Here is a 20,123-nt window from a genome sequence, read left to right on the forward strand (position 1 = left end):
TTCTCGACTCCATCCCCAACTCACACACACTCACACTTCCTCCCCCGTTGGATCCTGGGTGGTGTGGCACAGCAGGCTCGCTTGTATACTGTATGAGGGGGGCTCCCCACCTGCAGCCCCTCGGAGGACTCAAACCCAGTCGGATTTCACCCCGTTTCCTTCAAACCCATCGTCTTTACTGCTATTTACATGAGCTAGCCTCCACATCATTAGCAAGCAGAGGGGAAGAGAAGGAAGCAGCATTTTTTTTTGAACAATAGGCACAGGCCCGTTATACATTTTGAGTGTTTGAGTAAGGCTCTCTTGGTATTTGTTTTCCACGACTTAACAAGCCATCATTTCAAACCTGCATATAGAATTGAAATAGCTCAGAGATCCCGCAGGCAAAGGGCGGGCTGCGAGTTCAATTAAGGTGGAATAATGCATGGGGACAAAGCCAATGATGACCTCGATTGAAATTGATCAGAAAACGAGACCAGAAAACGCATTCACGGGAAAAGAAAACACACGCACGCACACACAGTAGCCTCTTTGTTGTAACTGAATGTTACCTCTTTGTATCTGCACTAAGGCCTGTCTGCCTCTGTGAAATTGCAGGCTACTTAGATTTTAGAAATATTTCTAATTCCCGAATAGAAAGCTAAGATTTTAATACCACAGAACCTATGTCTAGACTAAGTCATTCATTGTATGACATCTCTTTCTCTCCTTCCTTAATCGAATTTGCCACATTTAAGCTGGTATGTGCGGATTTTGACGCATAAGCAGACATTTGGGCTCTATCCCTGGAATGACAGAGAATACGATGGTTTGTCATAATTTCTTAAGAAGAAAACACGATATTTCACCACCACAGTGGGATTTTAACGAATTAAAATAACTCACTGCTTGCCTGTGATAAAAAGGTATGGGATTGAGGCGCATGCTTGTTAAGTAACTTGCTGTCAGTATAGTTAGCAGTGCTCTGATATGGACGGTGGCTGCAGAGCTTCATCTCTTGGGGTTTTAATTAACAAGCTGTCTCAAAGCTGTAGAGCTCCATCAAACAGCCCCTCGCTCTCTCTCGCTCACACACACTCGCTCTCTCTTTCTCCACCAGTAAATCCACCCCCAGTCAGTGCCTTGGGCTCTCTCTCAAACTTTAGACATTCTGGGTCCCAAATCAACTTGTTACCACAGTATGTGCACCACCTGATAGGGTGTAACTACTATGAGAAGATTTGCAAAATATAAAAGCAAAACTATTTGCTTAGCATCTAGTTTCATGCACCGATGCCCACGTTTGTTCACCAGACATCCACATACTGTACGTATTCTGTTGGGTTTGACTTCAAGCCTGAATGGCGCGTGGGGAATTGGTGCTTTCTCTGTAAGCTATTGCAAGGAATGACTTCCATCGTCTGTTTTCATACTTCTGTTTTTAATATATATATATTAACTCTGCTTTGCTCCAGTCTGCAGAACATGCTCTGATCGATCCTATAAAATATTTGATAAACTTAAATAAGAATCTTTATCAGATCCCATATATTTATATATAAACACACAATGGCCTAAGTTACTTTAAGTTTACAGGTTAAGATTTCATATTCATAATATATCACAGGCTTAAAAAACATGCTGCTCTTTCATGTCTTCATCACCCAGTAATAAAGAAAAAAAGTTACACGTGCAACAAACCTTTACAAGAGAAAAAATCCCACTGCCTAAGCTTCAGTTATGCAGTAATAAACATGCAAATACGCCTTCATAACAATGTGAATGCACCCTCATTTATTAATTTCAGCCATTTTTTAAACGAACATTTTATATTTCACCATGGCAACTATTTGGGGTTTAAAAAAAAAAGAACGGAAAAAACACTTCACCACTTCCTTTTCTAGTTGCTGGAAAACTTTTTTATGTTTAGGATCATTGCGATGAATGTGACCTGTTTGAAATCGAAGAATAGAGTCTTAAAGTGAGGGAAGTAATGTAGGGAAGGTTGAATCCCGTGAGAAAACATAAAATAAAGTGTGCTTAAGTGTCACTGTGTGTGGTTTACATAGGTAGTCAGTGTAAACCGTCATCATCCTCTTGATGTTGATCCTCTACCACAGTGCTACAGAGTGTAAGCACTGGCTTCAGAAAAGATTTGTCTTTGGTAAAAAAAAAAAAAGAAACAAAATCTCTCTCTCTTTCTCTCTCTCTCTCTCTCTCTCTCTCTCTCTCTCTCTCTCAGCCTATAGTAAACTCCCACTGTGGCCCAGACGGGGGTAATTTGATAGCAAGGCAAGGTCAAGACAGTGCGCTGTCCATGGTACTGCGGCGGGGCAGGCTGGATGTTATCATCAAATTAGACAGGACAAGTTTCAAATCGATGCCACCCCCGGATGTCTGGAGACCGCCACCAGCAGTCGGAGTTAAAGTCCTAACAAGTCCCCCCTGACAGGTCAACACCTCAACACAAACACACACCTCTGATGCAGCAGCCTACAGGTCAGCAGCGCTGTGTTGGCGAGATAAGCACCAATCCCATTGAAGGCTCTAAGTGAAATATAGCTTTAGGTCCAGTACTATTCTGCGGGCCCTGCATGGGACTGGGATGAGGTTGGATATCATAATATTTTTTTTCAACCCATTTATTTGACAGTCTTTATTTATCATTGAGAGGAATACCGAGGATTATTAACAGAACACACGCGCTCAGCCGCACACACACACACACACACACACACACACACACGCACACAAAGAGAGAAAGAGGGAAATAAAAGTTTTAAGTCAAGCTTATATTTCTGGATGAAGTGCTTTTTCCCCCACTGATGATAACTGTCAGCAAAAAGGTTTAGCCAAGACAAAAATAATATGCTTCCATCTTCACAAATTCAAAGAATGAGATGTTTAAACTGTGTTTTTGATGCATACGAACTCAAAAAAGAACACTCTCTTTTATAGTTTTTACATTAAAAAACGTTGCAATACTGTAAAATATTCTTTTGCATAATATTTTTCTGAAATAAGCAGTGATTCATTTCTTAGATCCCACTGGGTACGAAATTTAAAAAAACACTGCATGTTTTTTGTTGTTGGTTTTATAATCTAAACTGCAAATTGCAGGTTTTGCTATGAGTTCATCTCATTAATAATTGTTTGAAACTAACGTTGCATGTGTTGGCAATTCTACTCTGCTTATTTTTATTATTATTATTTTATTATATATTTTTATATTTACGACAGCTCATTGCATTTCACTGAATACTAAATAATTAAAGGCGCGAATCTTCGCTGTCTTCGGACAAAAAGTGAAATCTTGGACTTTATCTAGCCTGCAAGTGTATTATGGGCTATGCATTATCCGTCTATTTGTGAAAGATCAAAAGTGTGTCGGAGTTGAGGGGGGATCTCAAAGAAGAGGGAAGAGGGCACTGATTAGAGATGCTGCCAATCTGTCACCCCCTGACAGCTTTTGCTGCGGGGATAAACAGCAATAAAGTCTAGATGGCCGCTGTGCTGTTAACTTCACACTCACTATCACACACACACACACACATACACACAGCTCGCCACCGGAGGAACAGGTAAATTCACTCAGCTCCTCACAGCCCCCACCCCCTCGCCTATCATCGCCTCTGTCTCCCTCCCTGCATGTCAAACTACCCCTTCCCTCCGTCAAACTCTCCCCCTTTTCATCCTCCCTGCTGACTCAGGTAGCACACACAATGAGGACCTTAGCGACAAGAAAGGAAGCTATTCAACCGGATGGAGAGATTGTGGACGGAGGGAGAGGGAGAGAAACGTTATATTTGAATGGCTGATAAAGAAACGCAATAGATGGGAACAGAGTCTAAGCCGTCGGGATAGAAAGAAGGGGTTAGGCATCACAGAGCAGGCTGCAAGGTGACTGCAGGCCCTTTAATAACACAAGTATATTAACTCAGTTAAGCACTCAGATTCAAAATGAACCCAGCTTCACTTAAGGGGCCCCGCGAACCCCAAAATGCACATAAAAACATACACCTGCCGAATCCAAGCACCTATATTTCCTCCAAGCCCACCCCCCTCTACCCCCCACCTTCCACCTCCCACCCGTCCTCCTCCTTCCCCCTACCCTTTTCCCAGCTGTCTATCATGGTGTGGCCCGGCTAATTTGAGTTCATTGGATGGCAATAACTTCATTTAGACCTTCATCTCTTTTTGGGGTGGATGTAATGAGGATGCAGGGTGCTGCCAGTGAAAGGACGCTCCCTCAGTAATAATAACTTGGATCTTATTCTTACCCCACGCATTGCCGTGTTTATCCTCGGAGGGCTGCGTCCACATGATGAAACTCATCTATAATGTGTGATTTAATATCGCCTTGCACTCTTTTTTTTTTCTCTCAGAGAATTTAAACCCAAAAGAGAGCAGACGGTCGGCAAGTTTAGGGTAGAAGTTATAAAAATAGTTGTTTGCTTTCTTCTTCTTCTTCTTCTTCTTCTTCTTTTGATCCACCATAACTTTTGTCAAAGCTTTCAGTCTAGATTGACTTTTTTTCTCTTTGAAACTAGTTCACATAGAAAGATTTAAAAATATATGTGCATGAAGAAAATGCTCCATGTAATTTTCTAGTTCCGTTGCATTGAATTATTTTGTGCTAATTTAAGAAATATTAAAATATGCAACATTTACTGAGCAGGCCAAACTTCATATGGAAAAATGAGCTTATTTGACACCGTCAGATAACTGTTCAAGATATGTGAGAAATGTATTTTCAAAGAGGAAAATGTGTCTTGGTAATTCCTTAAAAGACATTTTAATTTTTTACGTTTTATTTTGTATTTATTTATTTATCTCTTTTTTCCCAGTGCAAGTCACGGCCCTTTGTCTAACCGCCATCTAATCGATATCTTACCACCTTAAATTCGATATTGATTCCGGGAGGGTTGTACTTTACGGGATTGAGGAAACACCTCATTATTTCGTTGCTTTAAGTGCAATAAAATAGTGTACAGTCAATCTTCCTTTGATTGATCCGTTATCTCGTTGTTTTATTGTACTGTAATATTTGATATTTTTGTTGTTCCCTTTTATTACTATTATTATTATTATTATTATTATTATTTGTGATTTACCTTCTTAAGCAGAACCACTTCCGTTTCGATTTTAATTATATATATTTAATTATAGCGTTGTTTCTATAATATTATGGTTTAAATCTGTTTGATGTGATTGTGGATTACCGAGAAGATTTTATAATATTTAGTTATATGTGTATTTTAAATTTGACCGTATTCAGTTAAATATCGAAAATATGTTTTATATTGTGTTATTACTGTGTTATTCACATTCCGTAAAGCCTTTATTGTGATAGCGCGTAGATTAGGTCAGTCAGGCACAAATATAATTTTCAATAAAAGATTAACTCATTTAAAAAAGAAAGGATTCGTGGTCTGTGTGGTTTACAGCCTATTATCAAATATTTTTTGCTCTTTTATAACTTTAATGTCACTCTTTGGATTTAAATCTTCAGGATAAACCGGGCAGCTGGTTGAGAAATAACGAATGTATATCGTAAGTAAACTTTTTTGGGGGGGAATTAACATGGCTGAGATCTGTGAGCAGGAAATTAATTCTCCTTCCCCTTTTATGGTGTGTATACACTAAGGAAATAGAGGGAGTCATTATGTCACATTAGAAAAAAAAACCACGTGTGTAATTTAAAACGGCCACTTGCCCATATGATAATTTGACAAACTATGATGCCAATACACATTGTTTTTTAAGTAATCAGATATCGACTCGCATTTTACTCTTAGAAAGGCCCAATCACAGGCCCACCTAGAGCCCCTTCATCTCGCCTGCCATTCATCAAGACAAAATGACCAATTTTCCCCAGTAAGTCTTCAGTGGCCTGTTAAAGAGGGCCAGTGAGCTGTGTTATACTTCCTTTCCTCCCTCCATCATCGCCTCTTGCCTAACATTGCCTTCCTGAAATCATCAGAGAGTATAGCCCCAAATCTTAAAAGTCAGTGCCCATTCTTCAAATGTATTAAATTTCAGAGGGTGTTTCTTTTACTGCAGGAGTCTTTAGGCCAGCAAAGTATCAGAGGAGGTGTAATTGAGGGGGCGGTGAGGGGATAGAGTAGCGGTCCGCCTGAAAGCTGCTATTAAAGCCAAATGGACAGAACACCGTAAAACGGCTCTGCCAACAGCTGTCCCACAATCGGAGTATTATATGCCAGGATCCTCGAGAACGCACCACACACACATTAGGCCATGCTGCTGATGTAGTGGCTACTTGTAAGTATCAGACAGCAAAGCCAAGAAAATAAAATACCAACGAATAACCACGAGAATGTCCCGATAATATTCGTGTTATATTCCTGTGGGTACTTAGGGGTAGCTGCGCTTCTTGGTGATTTTGGTCTCCAAAGGCATTTTTCACTTCTGTATAAGCCCCGATTTTCTTATAATGACCTGGGGAATTGCAATTTTGCTGGGATAGCCGAATTGCTTTGCATATTTTCACCCATTATGGTTATATTAGTGGGGTTTTTTCATAAGAAACTCCAAAACAGGTAGAAGCACAGTCTGGATAATATTATATGTGCGTCCGTCGATTAAGCTCAAAATTGTTATATGTTAATAATTTTTTTCTGGGAACGTTTTGCTTAAAATATGCACTGCTGAATAATAATAAAAAAATATATATAGCTAATATCTCACATATCAAATGATCCTCAATTTATAAGGGGATTTTTAAAAAATAAATATTTGCAGTTTATTTGGGGATGGTGGGTGGGAGAGACTTCAACCTTTAAGAACAGCTCACTTTAGGAGCTCTCTTGATGCAACACTTCTGACCAAACTTTGCACCTTACAGCTGTGATGCACCTTCCTTATCTTGGTTATAGTCTTTCCGAAATTTGATGTCTTTGTCCCCAAGTGTTGTTTCAGACTGCGACTCCTTATGAGGATTCTAAGCAGAGAGGCGATTGGAGAGGAGTTGTTTTCCAGTGGATTAAATGGTTTCTCTGCAAGTCAATGAATATGTAATGACGTCTAACGAAACCGGCCAAAGAACTCTGTGCTCTTGTATACTGGGCTTATATTAATAACCCCATCAGCTGAGGAAAAACGTGATATAAAGTTGAGAAAGAATATAGGGGGAAAGGAAGTGAAGGAATACAACTTTGAATGCATCTTCAAGTCTAAGCCAATTTCCCCAGTGTTTAGATTAAATATATATATATTTGCTCAAGTCCTGAGACGGAAAGAGAGAGGGCAGAGAGAGGTTCTTATTTGCGGCGAGAGGGAAGGGGTGGATTTACATTTATGAAACTGAATTGGAAATATTGTTCCTGATAAGCAGTCATGCCAATAATGTAATTGAATTGAATTAATAAAAGGAGAGGCGAGATGGAGCGAAAGAGAGTCCCTCTACCATGATTGTGAAAGATATTTTTTTTCCTTAGTATACCCGATAAAACATTGATTGTTGCAGTTAGTTGACCCGTAAAATTTGGGGGTTAGTTTTCTCCTCTGAGCTGAGCATATAATTATGCAAATAGTGATCTGACAGTGATCCGCTGGAGAGTGTTGGAGGAGTGTGTGTGTGTGTGTGTGTGTGTGTGTGTGTGTGTGTGTGTGTGTGTGAGAAGGGGGTTGTCAGAGGGGTGACATTCCAACTTTGCCTAATGCCTGGTTCCTTTGGAAAGAGTTCATCTTCTGCAGGGATGGCGTGCATATCAGAGGGAACGGGAGCAAGCAAGCGTGACAACAACTCTCTTAAAGTGAAAATTGAAATATCAGGCGGTGGCAGCACACTGGTTCCCCAACTTTTCTTTCTTTTCTTTTCTTTTTTTTTAATGTCATGGTCCCCACCCCTTCTCTCCAAAAAGCTGACATTACAGCACAGACCCCCCGTTTGGCAAGATTTCACCCTAAAGCTCCGCAGCTGATGTTATTTTTATTATTTCTTTTTTCCCCCTGTTGCAGATATGATTCAGTGTGGAGCTGTCTGTTACACGAGTTGACGACACCAGCTGGGAGAAAGTGAATCCTTATAGCTTAATCAAATCAGACATACCAATACATTCACACGCTGGGCCTGCTTTTATCGAGGGAAGAGATAGAGGAAATCAGGCTTTCTGGTTTTGGTTTGGAAATCCTTCAAACGTCAAGGTCCAACTTATTCTCCTTTTTTTTTTTAGGAAACACCGAAAAAGCGTAAACTAGCGCCAGACTGACTGACTGACTGACAGAAATCGTCGTTGTCATGGGGGCGCCCATGGAAGTGAATGACCAATGAGAGAAAGTTTGTCTGCTTTCTCGCAACTTTCGATATTTCAGCATTATCTATAAAATAGCCAAACACTTAACAGTCTATGAACAATTAAGTCTTAAGGCGCACTGATTCTTGGTCGAAAATATAATACAACCCCCCTCCTCCAAACGTGTATTAATCGGGTGCCTTTGATGACAACTGACTGGAGGTCCTAATTTATGATACCACTGCATCACTGCTGTGGACAGAAGGCGGGTTATTTAATTAAACTCAGAAAATTCTCGCTAACACGAGAGTGGGGTTTTGCCTTTTCAATATCGCAGAGCTGTGAAGTTACATACATATCCCGAGGAAGTTCTAAACACATTTAAGACGGAAAGTCGAGCCTAATTCATTTGTGTGTGTGTGAGAGAGCGCGAGTGAGAGAGAGCGAGTGTGTGTGTGATTGAATGCCTCTCTTTAATCTGCGCTCTGACACTGTGTGAGGGGGACTCGCCTGGTTCCACTTGTTGTTTCGGGGGTTAATGGAAAAGATTTCTAAAGATTTATTGAGGGGGCGTTTAATGACCTGATCGGTTTCACCGTGTGAAAACAAATGATGCCGTAAAACCTCGCTGAGTTAGAGGGGGCTCAGTTTGCCTAAATTAACGACCAAAAAAAAAAAGGCATTACAGTTTGTAGTTTGTTTTCTCTCTAACACACGTATCGCTCAGTTTAACGCTCTGTCTCCAATATCATTACCTTTAAGGATTTTTTAAAAAAATATATGCACAATTAAAGTTATGACCCGTTTCACTACAGAAACAAAGCAGCACAGCTATAGTAAAATATACATTTTTGAAAGTTTAGAAAACTGACAAAACACGTGGTCGACTGTTTGGTAGCAGAGGCATGTTTGGTGGTTAGTATTGATTTCACGTTTGGAAAGTTGTAGATACAACGGATGTGACTTCACTTGACTTTTTCCTCGATCACTTGACGCGTTCACAGCTGTCGTGGCCTGTCTGCGTTGTGGAGTTTTCCTTATGGTTTTCTAAATAAGTAACGTGCGCAATACCAGCCGTGAAAAAGTCAGGACGATTAGCGCGTCCATTCCAAGAAAACAAAGAAGAAGAAAAATGAGAAAAGGAAAAAAGGAGAAGCACACGGTTTAAAAATCAAGATTTAAAGTTTATTTGCTTTGTTTTAATTGGTTATTACAACAATGAAATCATGTAAAAGTACAGTAATTGCTGTGCTGCAGAAGCGTCGAAAATAATTAAGACCTTCAAAACTGAAATGGATCAAAAGCGAATGAAACTATTTCAGAATACAAGAAAAAAAAAAGAAACCTGGCAGGAAACTTTCAGTTTCATAAAACCAAAAAGCTTGTGCTGTGATTAAACAAAATAGGCGTGTTTCTCAATCCAATGCAACAAATAATAAACCATCTGCAAAAAATAATGACTTCAAGAACAATTGGCGAAAATATTCCCCTTTTATTTCCAAACTGTGCTTTGGATTTAGGCTGCTCTTACATCTTTAGTTCCCTTCACATATGGCTTGCTGGATATTATTAAAAAAAAAAAAACAGTGAGCAGAATCTTGTTTATTCCTAAGGCAACAATATACAAATTGTAGAGTGAAAAATGAACTGATCATAGTTGAAAAGGAGAAAGATGAGCAAAGATATCTTGAAATGAAACTCATCAAATCAAATAATAAGCCAACTTCTTTTGCTGAAACCTGGAGAGATCTAAATCAAATTAAAAGGAAATTAGGCCTGCAACCATCAGCCGCACTTGTCTCATTACAGCAGAAAGATAATCCACAAAAGCCTTCAACCATACACACAGTGGGCAGAAAAGGCAGGATTTCAGTGTTCAGTGCGGAAGTTTAACAATGGAAACTGTTTTAAAAAAGGATAGAAAAGGGTAGGAATGTTTGAGAATGTGTGTCTAAGGTATCATATGATTTAGTATGCAATTTGGGGGTTTACTAATGCCGTGACACATTAGAAATGCACTCCATTAAGCCTTGAGTGCTTTATAAAACATACCAGCTTTATGGAAAAAAAGATCATGTTTAAGACACGCAGTCAGATTATGTGCAGCTGAGCAGGGAGCTGACTTTGTCACTTCTAAGTACACAAGAAGAGTACTTTGGTGCGAGGAAAAAAACTGATATGTTACATTTCTCCAACATCTAAGGAAATATCATTCCGGCTTAGAATAATATTGAAATCTTGGATTTCATGACATGTGTAAGGCAATATATTGAGGCTTTATGAGTGTTGTGAGCTGACTTCTGGCTCCCGTTAAAATGAGATATCTCACGAACCCATTTTGATGCCTGACTTTAAATGATTTTAAATATGCTCAGTGTCCTGAATTTTCCATATTCAGAACAGGTTGTGTTTGTTTTATTTGTTTCATCACATCCAATCAGCCACAGACATCAATTTCAAGGATATCAAACTGGAGAAAAAGGAAAAAGTATATATATTTATAATAACCAGAGAAATAAGCTCTCCACACTTTTGCAAATCTAACTCATAGATACACTAAAGTAAACACTTACTCACTTACATGCGCTGAGAAAATATTGGCTTAATATTAAAAAATAAAATCATAGTCATAGTGTCTGTATGAGACACTGCCTTCAAATTTCAGAAATTACGAAAAGTCTTTCTTATTATAATAACTGCAATTCCAAAAAAAAAAAAAGAAAAGAAAAAACAAACAGCTTAGAATCACACTCACAAATCTGAATGAGAAAAATGAGGTTTAAAAGTTTTTTTTGATTATGTGTGTGTGAATGAGTCAAACAATAATCATGAAGCAATCAAAACAACTGCTGTTAAACAAAAGAGTTAAGAGTATTCACTCTTATTAAAAAAAATACTTGCGGTCGGTACAGGAAATGATACCAAACTTACCACAATGTACCACACAGCATGAGCTAATTTCAGGGTGAGTGGTCCAGGCTTTAGGACCGGGGGGGATGATGGAGAGGAGACTGAGCGGTGCAGACTGGAGGGCAGGCGGGGCATTAGCTCAGTTCAGGCTGATGTCAGGACAATTAGAGGTGCACCACAGCGCATTGTGCACAGCGCCTGTCAACCTTAATCTCTGCTGCTGTGGCCCGTACCCGCAGCCAGGCCACAGCCCACGGGAAGCGCTAACACTCAGGCCCATATTGCTTTGACAGTTGCACTCAACCAGAAGTAATGCAAAACGTTATTGTGATGTATACACAGTGACCCTGTACTCTTGTCTCTTACAACAAGAAGGCTATGCGTGTGCAGAGTCAGGAAGGGCTGGGAGGAAGAAATGACACTCGGGGAAAACAGTGGGGAAGGAAATCTGGTAGGAGGTTACAGAGGAAGAGAGAGAAAATAAAAAAAAATATCAGAGGACCTTTTCTGCACTTTAACCTCTGCGCCCTCCCCAAATCTCCTCTTGTTTCGAGTCACTGTTGATGGTTCTCTACAAATCTTGGTGCTTGTTTTTGTGGGAGCCACTGCGTGTGGTAACAGAGTTGGAGGTCTCCTCTGCCTCCTCGCCTTCTTTTGCATGGAACTCACTGAAGAACCTGAAGATAGAGTCGAAGCTCATCCAGGAAGTCAGCTCATGCCTCTCTGTGCCTGCGTGGAAAAGATAAGCACAAGTGCATACCAAGATATTTACTGACTGTAATGTTATATGAAAGGAAACACATGATCAGTGCTAATATAATTTAAATTAAAGCTCTGCATTCTATATACTCACCATGGCAACGTAATAAGTGAAAAGAAACGGACACTATTACATAAGATTTTTAGTCTCGTAAGATTCGCAAACTCCCACAATGCTCCGTGAAGACCTAAACCCTTATGTGTGAGAACGATGGCAGCCTATGACCTGTTAGCCCAATGGGATAGCCTTAATATGTTATTCAAGCGGATACCTGATAATCAACAGCGCTGCACAACCAAGGAGATGGAAAGAGGTCCTTCCAACAAAACTAGATATATACACAATGGGTGCACTAAGTGAAACCAGTGGAGCGGTAGTCATTCGTTCCAAAGGACTAATTGAGAAAAGGCCAGACAGAAGTTGGAGAGCGATAACTAGTGAACATATCAGGTGGTCTGGCAGTGACGGGGGGAGGCAGAAGTGCAGGGTTTCCCTCTGACCTTCTCCAGGTTAGCAAGTTCCCAAGTTGGGGTCACGCTGGAGCTTGAAATCTGGTACATGCGCGTCAGGTTCCTTAGGGTTTGGGTGTCACAGCCCAGCCTTTTAGTTTGATAGCTCAACTGGATGGCAGAACACCTTGGCTGTGCCATCCAGTTGAGCTAGAACTAACAAGTTAGTTGTAACACGGAATGGTTTGTTTGTGCCACCTCTCGTTAGCGTCTGACTGCAACTGAACCTGAAAAATGGTGTCCTGCAGTTCACCCGATGCCTGTTATTAGATAAAACTAAGGGTTTCATACTTTGATAGATGGATCTCAGACATGTTTGCACACAGAGGAATGGAGGAAATCAAGAGTGGCTGTAATGAGCTTTCTTTTGTGAATCTTTATTTTCACCTCTGCATCTGCAGCCTTTTCTTCTTAGGGACTTGCATTTGTTCGAAACAATATTACAATGACTTCCTGTAATTTTCCTGGGAGCATTTAAAAAACAAAAAGCAGTTAATGATTTAGAGCTGCTTGGAAAAAAAAAAGACGGTCCCAGGAGAGAAAAGTCGATAACCACAGCCCTTCTCAATGAATCGAATCTCTACAATATACAGACATACCTTTTTACCTCGGTTCCTTTTCTCAGTGCCTTTCACTTTCCATCCTGGCTTCCTCCTCTCCCCACAGTGCACATCGTATCAGCTATAAAAAGCTAGACTAGAAGGCCGCCGGGATACAATTAGGAAGCAACTTAAAGGCTCTCACACCATAGACAGCCCTCTGATGACCACTGCACTGACCCCATGTTTATTAGATTGACCCTTGCCTGGAAGCATTAATGGAGATGGTGTGTGTGCATGTGTGTGTGTTTATGTGTATGATTGTAAGCAGGTATAGGGTTTTGGGCTGAGAGGGAATTTGGGTTCCAGGTACCAGTGGTATGTTTGTGTGTGTGTAATTTGCGCGTACGAGTATATAAGGGGGTTCTCGATCATTCTGAGACAGGGGTTTGCACTGCACGCTATATAGCAAGCAGATGGCAGTCAGTGCCTTGGGTCAAATTTACTGGCCTGGCAATCATGGTAGTCAATAACCCAGCACTCCCGGTGACTCCACTACCTGTGTAGGGCTCATCATAACACCTATCCCTGGAAACAAAGACACAGCCCTCTCACACCTCTAATCTATCATTTATATCCAATTTGAGGCACTGTGATCTTTTTATTCCACCTCTTCTATTCTCCCTGTCTCATTGTTCTCTCTCTCACTTGTATTTTTACTTCTGTTTTGTCTCTTTTCTTTTTTCTGCAGAAGCGATCAATGCCGCAGCACTTTCCAGTTCATCTTGAACTAGCGGTGAACTCCAGAATTCCGCCAGCGTCTCCACCCTATCCCATCGCAGTTCAGGGTCACCAGGGGGGTGTCTCTGTGCCGATATGCAAATAAGCCCGTGGCCCTTCAGTGACTCTGGCGTTAAGCTCCACCCCTTCTATATGGTAGAAGCTTTGAAATAAAATCCTCTCCCCCAGACAACCTTCGCACACACACACAGATATAAACCCACTCTCATGTAGACTTAAACAGGCCTTTAAAACTTCCATCCATTCCTCCTTTAATAGCCAAAGCGTGTTGAACCTAATGGATGTTGTCATAGCTGAGATGTGACCACTGATTTAGAGGAGGAACCCCAGTGACCAGGCGAAGAGAGGCAGAGACAGAGGGAGAAGAAGAAGACAAGCGAGAGTTATGTCAGCTACACCACAAATCAAAGTAATATCTTTTAAAAACTGTGGAAATCGATGGTGTCATCTGGCTGTATCTTGTGGGTAAAGGAAACCCATAAACAGCCAATTAGCTGATAAGCAGACTGTTTTTTTTCCTTTATGAAGAAGTGATTTTATGTATTGGCAAAACAGCGTACAATGGACAAAGAGCTCACCCTTTTTAACTGTAACTTGTATCCTGTATTTAAACTAAAGTACACTGTGTAGCTGTTTCGTACTTGTGAAACAATTAAGTTGCATGTACAGATTTTAACAAGTTTACAGTAATGACATTAGCCTAATAAAGTTTGTTTTAAATGCAATAACGGTTTCATTCATTGCCGTTTCAATAATGATGCTGTCGAGCTCCACGACACTGGGTATCGTCACGGGGAATACAGAAAATTGTCTTTAGTTTTAACAGTGTTTATAATTACACTGGAGGAAAAAACAAACAAACTTAGATTAATATTGCACGTAATGATGACCTACAGGTAAGGCAACGCATACACACGACAATGTTTCACTGTTTCCCTGTTTCACTCTAAGGCAGCAAAGAGCCGGTACAGAAACATGTCCTGTGCTGAGAGCTCCCTTATGTGCTCCGTGCTCCAGTCATGGAGCAGTTTCAATGTAGCGCCTGACCAGTGCCCTGTGTTTGACCATTTTGTGTGTGTTGTTTGAGCCTGGTGAAGCTGCCTCATTATGTGACAGACAGAGAAGAGTATTTGATCCTGGATATTTGGCCTCCTCTTCTCTGTCACAGCCACTGGAGCCCTCTCAAGGTAATTGACTGACTGTTTGATCTCCCTCTGACTCTGCGCTGCTACAAGATGCTGCCACACACACATAAACACATTCATCAATTGTAAGTGTCTACTCATGGATGGAACACACACATACACACATGCGGGCACAAACACACACGTATACTCACGCACACAGTTGTTATCATTTGTGTGCAGTAAGGGAACAGAGGAGGAGATTTTTGAGCTGAAAACAAGGAAATTCCTCCATAGCTATGGGCCATGCTTTCTTCCCTGCGTACCAAACGCTGCATGCTGTTACAAATGGTAATCGGCTCTGATTGTCACAAATTTCAAAACAAACGCTAGGTGACTGAAAAGCCAAAGTGACGCCCCGAGTGATACTCCAACAGGAAGTGCAAATCAAAGCATGCCGACTATAATTAGGTTCCATCTGGGCTACATTATTTAAAGCCGCAGCAGTTAATTGCTTGTGTACAAATGGCCTATTTTATTTGAATCAAACTCTTTTTTTTTGTGATTCGTAATTACACTGATGTGAAGGGGGCATATCTCTTTGCCTCACTTATAATATAAATCCATATTCAAATTATTAAGAGTACTTTGAGGCAGGGGGAATGTAAAGTGATGATACTTTTCTTTGTGAGAATTGAATTTCTTTAAACAATTATGACTGCTTAATCAAATATGCTGACATTTGGGTTAAACATTTAATGAGCTTCAATTTAAAAAAGGAGATGAACAACGATATAATCACGGAAGAAAATATTAAAAAAAAACAGAAAACCTAACAAGACTAATATACATGATATTATTTCACGCTGAAGCAAACATTTTCTCATTTCCTCTTGTCAACGTTTTCATCAAAAAAAAACAAAAAAAACCCCCACAAGCAGTGTATTATCTTATCAATTTCCTATTGACGGTAACCTAAGCTTTTGTTTTATCTCGATGTGAGGTAGAGCAGTGCACTGTGGTGCGGGCCTGGGTTGGTTGTAACCTTAGTCAAGCAGCTGTTTGTGGAAACTATCTGTTGCATGGATCAGCGGAGGAGAATCGCTATCTGTATCCTGGTTGTCAGACGATCGGATTTCTGTCCCTGACGCTCTCTGATATTAGATGATCTTCCGAGACTACGTGCGCAGTGTGCGCTGGCACTGTGTGTTTGCGTGTGTCTGGTTGTCCACATGCAGTGCACATAACTGACATACAGTCAGCTATGCTTGTTGTCACTTTGCTTGCCAACATGCCTAAAGGTCAAGAATGTCATTTCGTCCCACATGGCTGTCTGTAAAGGGGGTGTGACATGTTGCCACAGGAGACGAGGTCAAAGAGAGCCCGGGCAGGTGACAGGTGGTCTGCAACACCACCAGAGCAGCTCCGTCCTCTGTAACAAAACATGAAGACTATGTTTTCAGTCAAAAAATGTATTAAATTAAATTTTACTCTCCCACCCATTCCCTGCCACTATTCCCTGATCTCCATTTAGGATGAAGACAACAAACCCAGGAATAATCAGACTTTTTCTACACTGTGTGTCTTCAAATAAAAATCAGCTTGATCGGAGCAGAAACAGCCATAAATACATCAAGACAAAAATACTAAAAAACAGAACTCATTTCATCAAATCAGTAATACCACTGTTGCTTCTTGACTTAAATTCATTTTTAATGCTTGTTGGTAAGTGGGGTCTGCCCAGCCCCCGTCTCTCTCATACTGCTTTTAATTACTTTGCTTATTATTGTGTGTTGTTGTTAGACAAAAACAAGGCAGAACTCATTACACATCCAGAGATGAGAAACCTGAATCAGTACCTACAGGGGCCGCTGAGGGGGCTCTGTATTTACTTAGAATAAAATGCAAACAGAAGAGAGACATAGAGAAACAAAACCGAGTGAAAACACAGTGAGCGGAGGATATCACATTAACTGGTTGAAATCATGACCACACATAAGCTACTTTGAATTCAAGTAGTTCATATGGAGAGTGGAACTTGTGACAACAAAGACTGCACAAAAGACGGTGAAATTCTGTATTTTTTTATTACTTACTTCTCATTTTGTTAATCCCTCCAGCCTGTTATGTTTCCTCCCTACAGAGACACTGAGATTACACTGAGTGCTTTTTTTATTTTAATGTGAATGAGTGGCCTTGGCCGTCATAAAGGACCCTTGCTTTTATGGACTTGGAGCAGAGTATTTACAAGATAACCCTGGTCCAAGGACTGTGCAGGCTATTTGATACCAGTGTCAGACTCTCCTGACTCTTCTTCAGTAAAAATCGAAGCCTGAATAATCCTTTGCCTCTACAGCACCTCTCAATGTCAGTTGTTTTACTCATCTCTGCTTAAAAGGGTTGAGATATTTTGGAATATGTGCTTAGCCATCTGCGTGTCGCTTTAATCAATATTTTGTATGCACCTTTTCTATCTATCTATCTAAATACTACACTCAAGTTTACAAGTTTAATGTGGAAAAAAGCTAGCTCAACAGTTAGCTCTTACAGAAACAATTGGTAAGATGTAGAATAAAATCATTCAATTAAATTCACAAATGAAATTAATGAACCACAAAATTATCATAAAACATTTAAAACTTTAAACATATGTGAATTGGGGGCATCATTTGCATGCCATTTGGAAGAGTTGGCTTGCTAATTTATTTATGGTGACAAAGCAAGAAGAAAATTAGTATAGAGTCAGTGACAAAGCTATTTAAAATATATGAACTAGTTTTGACAGTATAGTCTGAACCTTCTGTTCTCTAATTATTAAAACACTAAGAATTGTATAAATTTGTAAATGCCTAGTTGGGTAATAAAAAAAATGTCAAAATTATCAGTTGGATACACAAATTTTCTTATGCCCGTATGACATGTCCAAGTTTAATTCCATTTTTGTGTGTGAATTTTACAACATAGTATAAGGTCTGCATATGTACCTGTTGATTCAGTGTGAATATGTGACATAAACACACACACACACACACATAAAAAAAGAGAAAAAGACCGAGTGTACATGCACATGTATGTTTATGGAAGGGCCTTGTTGGGAGTGCCACCCAGACATTAACACTGTAAACAGTGCAGGCCTCCGTCCCTGTCCGGCCCCTTTGTTCCATCTCCGCCACCATTGGTTGGGACTTAAATGGCAAACACTCGGGGGCTGCTAGCTCGCCTGACACGGTTTTGTTTTTGGCCTATTGAGGGGCAATGGAGAGCTTTTGTTTCTATGCCCAGGCACAACGTGTCTCAAAAGCAGCATGGCTGAAAAGAGAGGCCCCCACAAAGACTGTGCATTAGTGGAGGCACTACACGCATGCATATATGTGCAACTCAAATGGGACTAAGCACGGACACACACACACACACACACACACACACACTGACACACACAATGCCTTGCCAAGGGTAGGTTAGGCCAGGCAACTTTGGCCAGACAGGATGGAAAAGATGGAGTGGGGTTAGAGCATGCGCACAAGAGAATATGCTAAATGCCAGACTGCAAACTTACTACTTCGCTACATTTCATTCACTCCTCATTCACATAAATACACAAACAGCTATAGTCCACTTTATTGCAGTAAAATCTGCTGCACAAACCTCTCTTGCACTTCCAAGACAACACCAGGCATAGAGAAACACACACTCACACCAACACATCTACGATATTAGAAATACACACATCACTCAGTCACAAAAGAGTTGAAGGAGGACAGGGCTAAGAGAGGCCCCCTTTGCACCTGTAAGAAAGACAGGGCGCATTCAGAATCTGTGGTCTCAGAATAGACAGCCTTGAGTGTGAGAACCCCCATTCATACAAGGCTATGGTGATCGCACACACCTTCATACAATTCTCATTCACAACACATGTTGCCTAAGGTCTATAGAAGAATCTAGCAAGGGGACTAACAGTACTAGTGTAAGATTGATGCAATGCATGGTATAATCTTTATCCAGCTAAAAAGCAGTATACACTGGCAGCAGAGAATTTGCAGTATATATATCAATATGCTTTGTAAAGCAGTCTCCCACTTGTTTTCTTTATATCAACCACATAATCATATAAATATTTCTATCACACTACACCTGATGCTTACATTGGATACACCGACAAAAAAATCCCTTGTTTCTTCACAACATCGCCGGTAATATTGGCAATAAAAAAGTATTAAGTGCCTTGTAGATACAATTGCCATGACTAGCAGTTTGCTTAAATGGAAATAATCTTTGTGTTGTGGATGCAAATCATTTGTGGGATATACAATGACACATATACATATATAAACATATATGACAAAACCTTTGTGCACTATTACTTTCAAGCCAAACAATTTAAAATTCAAGCATTTTTAAATGACTGTGCTATTAAGTTAACAATAGTATTCTCCCTTATGAATAAGAAACAAATCCTTTAGGGACACTGTATTAAGTAAAAACAACAAAATTGGATACAGCTGTGATCACTGACACACAAGTTGAACACATATTTGATTTCTTATTGGACAAATTCCATGAAGATATGAATTCAACAATTTTCAACCTGTGAGCTCAGTTTAAGTACTTGTTTGCATCAGGCCCCCACATGGAAAAGAACTGCTCGAGTAATTTTAAAATTTCATTGTGAGACTTGTACCAGATGGAAAAAGGATATAGGAAGATCTGTGGTCATAAAAGAAAAAGAAAAACAAGCCATTAAAAAGTCAAAACACGGTAGCAACATTAATCAAGAGGTACATAACTACTTAACTATCGCTAATCAGAGCTGCTATGGATATCCTCTTCAAGGGATGCCAACCATAGCACACCAACACTATTTAGCCATGAAAAATGGACCATCAGACTTGCCCCTGGGGTCATATGACAGCTTACAATGTGCAAAGCATTGCACTACATAAAACTATATGGATTATGTTTTTTTAAAAAAAAAGGTTGTTATTATCAGCTAGAAACTGTCAGAACAAACTTTGCTAAAGAAGATGAAAATAAGCCTAATGAAAATGTGTACATTCTTTGTCCAGCTCAAGATCAATTTAAGTGGCCAAACATGTTGGGTTCCAACAATATTATAAATCTACACTTTTAAGCTTACATTAGAGTAAAGTAAAGTTATATAATACAATGTTGGGGTCCAACATGTTTGGCGTGAATGCATAGCCCTGACAGTGAAAGCATGGAGGTGTAAGTGTGATGATATCAGGATG

At 40.1% G+C, this 20,123-nt stretch overlaps 1 protein-coding gene across 1 annotated transcript in view; it reads right to left on the minus strand.

Moving 5' to 3' along the window:
• Window positions 1-9,397: 9,397 nt before the first annotated feature.
• Window positions 9,398-20,123, minus strand: part of arb2a (ARB2 cotranscriptional regulator A) — a 162,240-nt gene continuing 151,514 nt past the window's right edge. The window contains exon 11 of the mRNA XM_082554027.1: window positions 9,398-11,873. Within this exon, the coding sequence (XP_082410153.1) occupies window positions 11,716-11,873 (158 nt within the window). The 3' untranslated portion in view covers window positions 9,398-11,715. The remainder of the gene's footprint in view (window positions 11,874-20,123) is intronic.

The sequence above is a fragment of the Aulonocara stuartgranti genome (genome assembly GCF_965226115.1).
Source record: "Aulonocara stuartgranti genome assembly, chromosome: 12".
Classification (NCBI taxonomy): domain Eukaryota; kingdom Metazoa; phylum Chordata; class Actinopteri; order Cichliformes; family Cichlidae; genus Aulonocara; species Aulonocara stuartgranti.